Raw genomic sequence first — 1,294 nt, 5'->3', positions numbered from 1 at the left:
GTACCACACAGGAGTCGCTTGTGTTTGACACGTGCTGTAGGTGGTTGAGTAAAACATTTGTAAGTTTTAGTCAAAAATAATTTTAATCAGCTGAATGGATCAAGCAGAACCGGTTTGTGGGAAGATTCCAGCTGCTTTACATGATACGCTAATACGCGTAAATGTATTTTTATACTCCATATGTTTTAGCTGTTTTACTCTGTGAACCATTGGTCTGGCAGGCTGTGATGGAGTCAGAGATAAAGTTCGATCAGGATGGAGACGGGCTGATAGAAAACTCAGGATATGCCGATCAGACGTACGACGGCTGGACAGTAACTGGACCGAGGTGGGGCACCAGAAACACGTTTCAAAAGCATTTAAATCGAATCAAACTCTGTTTTAGAAAATCTTGATTAGAAAATTTAATCTCTAAAGACGTTTTATGTATTTGTTATTTTTTTTACAGTGCATACTGTGGTGGGCTGTGGCTGGCCTCCCTGTGTGTGATGTGTAAAATGGCCAGACTTCTGGATGAAAGTGAAGAATACCAGCATTACAAAGACTTTTTGGACAGAGGCAGAGCTGCGTTCGACAGATTGTTGTGGAACGGTGAGCTCTAATGTTACTGTGTGTTTATCGTCCACATGTCATTCTAATCTAAAGTAACTTCCTCCTGGTTTTCTTTCCCATGGCGTTTAGGGAAGTACTACAACTATGACAGCAGTGGGAGACAGCTTTCTAACAGCGTCATGTCTGACCAATGTGCCGGTCACTGGTTCCTCAAAGCCTCTGGGCTGGGAGATGAAGAATATCAGGCAAGTTGATTACAGGAATAAATAAATCCATGCAGGCATGTCTTTTTGTCAGGGGGAAAAGTTCATTTTATATGCTTTCCAAAGAAACAGCAAGTATACAGTGAGAACAGTGAGATGCTTCCCTATAAACAAACCCTAGATCCCCAGTGAGCTAAAGGAACTGTTAAACAAGAAAAAAAGAGCCTTTAGGGATCGAGACAGGGAGTTATTGAGGAGTATACAGAAGCAGCTCAAAGTCAAGATCAGAGACAGCAAGGAGGTTTAAAGAAGGAAGCTGGGGTCTCATTTATAAAGGATTGAGTGGAAACTATACTAAAAGTGAACGTACGGCCAAAAGGCGGAAATGGCGTACGCCAAAAAAAATTCAGATTTATAAAACCGTGCGTACACACGTTTCTGCGCATCTTTCCTTTATAAATCACAGCCGCACCTCAGAGTTCATGCACAAGGTCCCGCCTCAGGTTCTACCCTCCACACGCCCACACTCAACCATAAAC

At 42.5% G+C, this 1,294-nt stretch overlaps 1 protein-coding gene across 3 annotated transcripts in view; it reads left to right on the top strand.

Annotated features, from left to right (window-relative positions):
* The window catches only part of gba2 (glucosidase, beta (bile acid) 2), a 32,384-nt gene that overhangs the window by 24,599 nt on the left and 6,491 nt on the right, over nucleotides 1-1,294 (top strand). For all 3 annotated transcript variants that reach the window (XM_014025520.1, XM_014025522.1, XM_014025521.1), the window contains 3 exons: nucleotides 222-328; nucleotides 449-591; nucleotides 682-797. In XM_014025520.1, coding sequence (XP_013880974.1) covers nucleotides 222-328; nucleotides 449-591; nucleotides 682-797 — 366 coding nt within the window. The remainder of the gene's footprint in view (nucleotides 1-221; nucleotides 329-448; nucleotides 592-681; nucleotides 798-1,294) is intronic.

This window comes from Austrofundulus limnaeus, unplaced genomic scaffold (genome assembly GCF_001266775.1).
Source record: "Austrofundulus limnaeus strain Quisiro unplaced genomic scaffold, Austrofundulus_limnaeus-1.0 Scaffold482, whole genome shotgun sequence".
Taxonomy (NCBI): Eukaryota; Metazoa; Chordata; class Actinopteri; order Cyprinodontiformes; family Rivulidae; genus Austrofundulus; species Austrofundulus limnaeus.
This window is presented reverse-complemented; position numbering and strand designations above follow the sequence as displayed.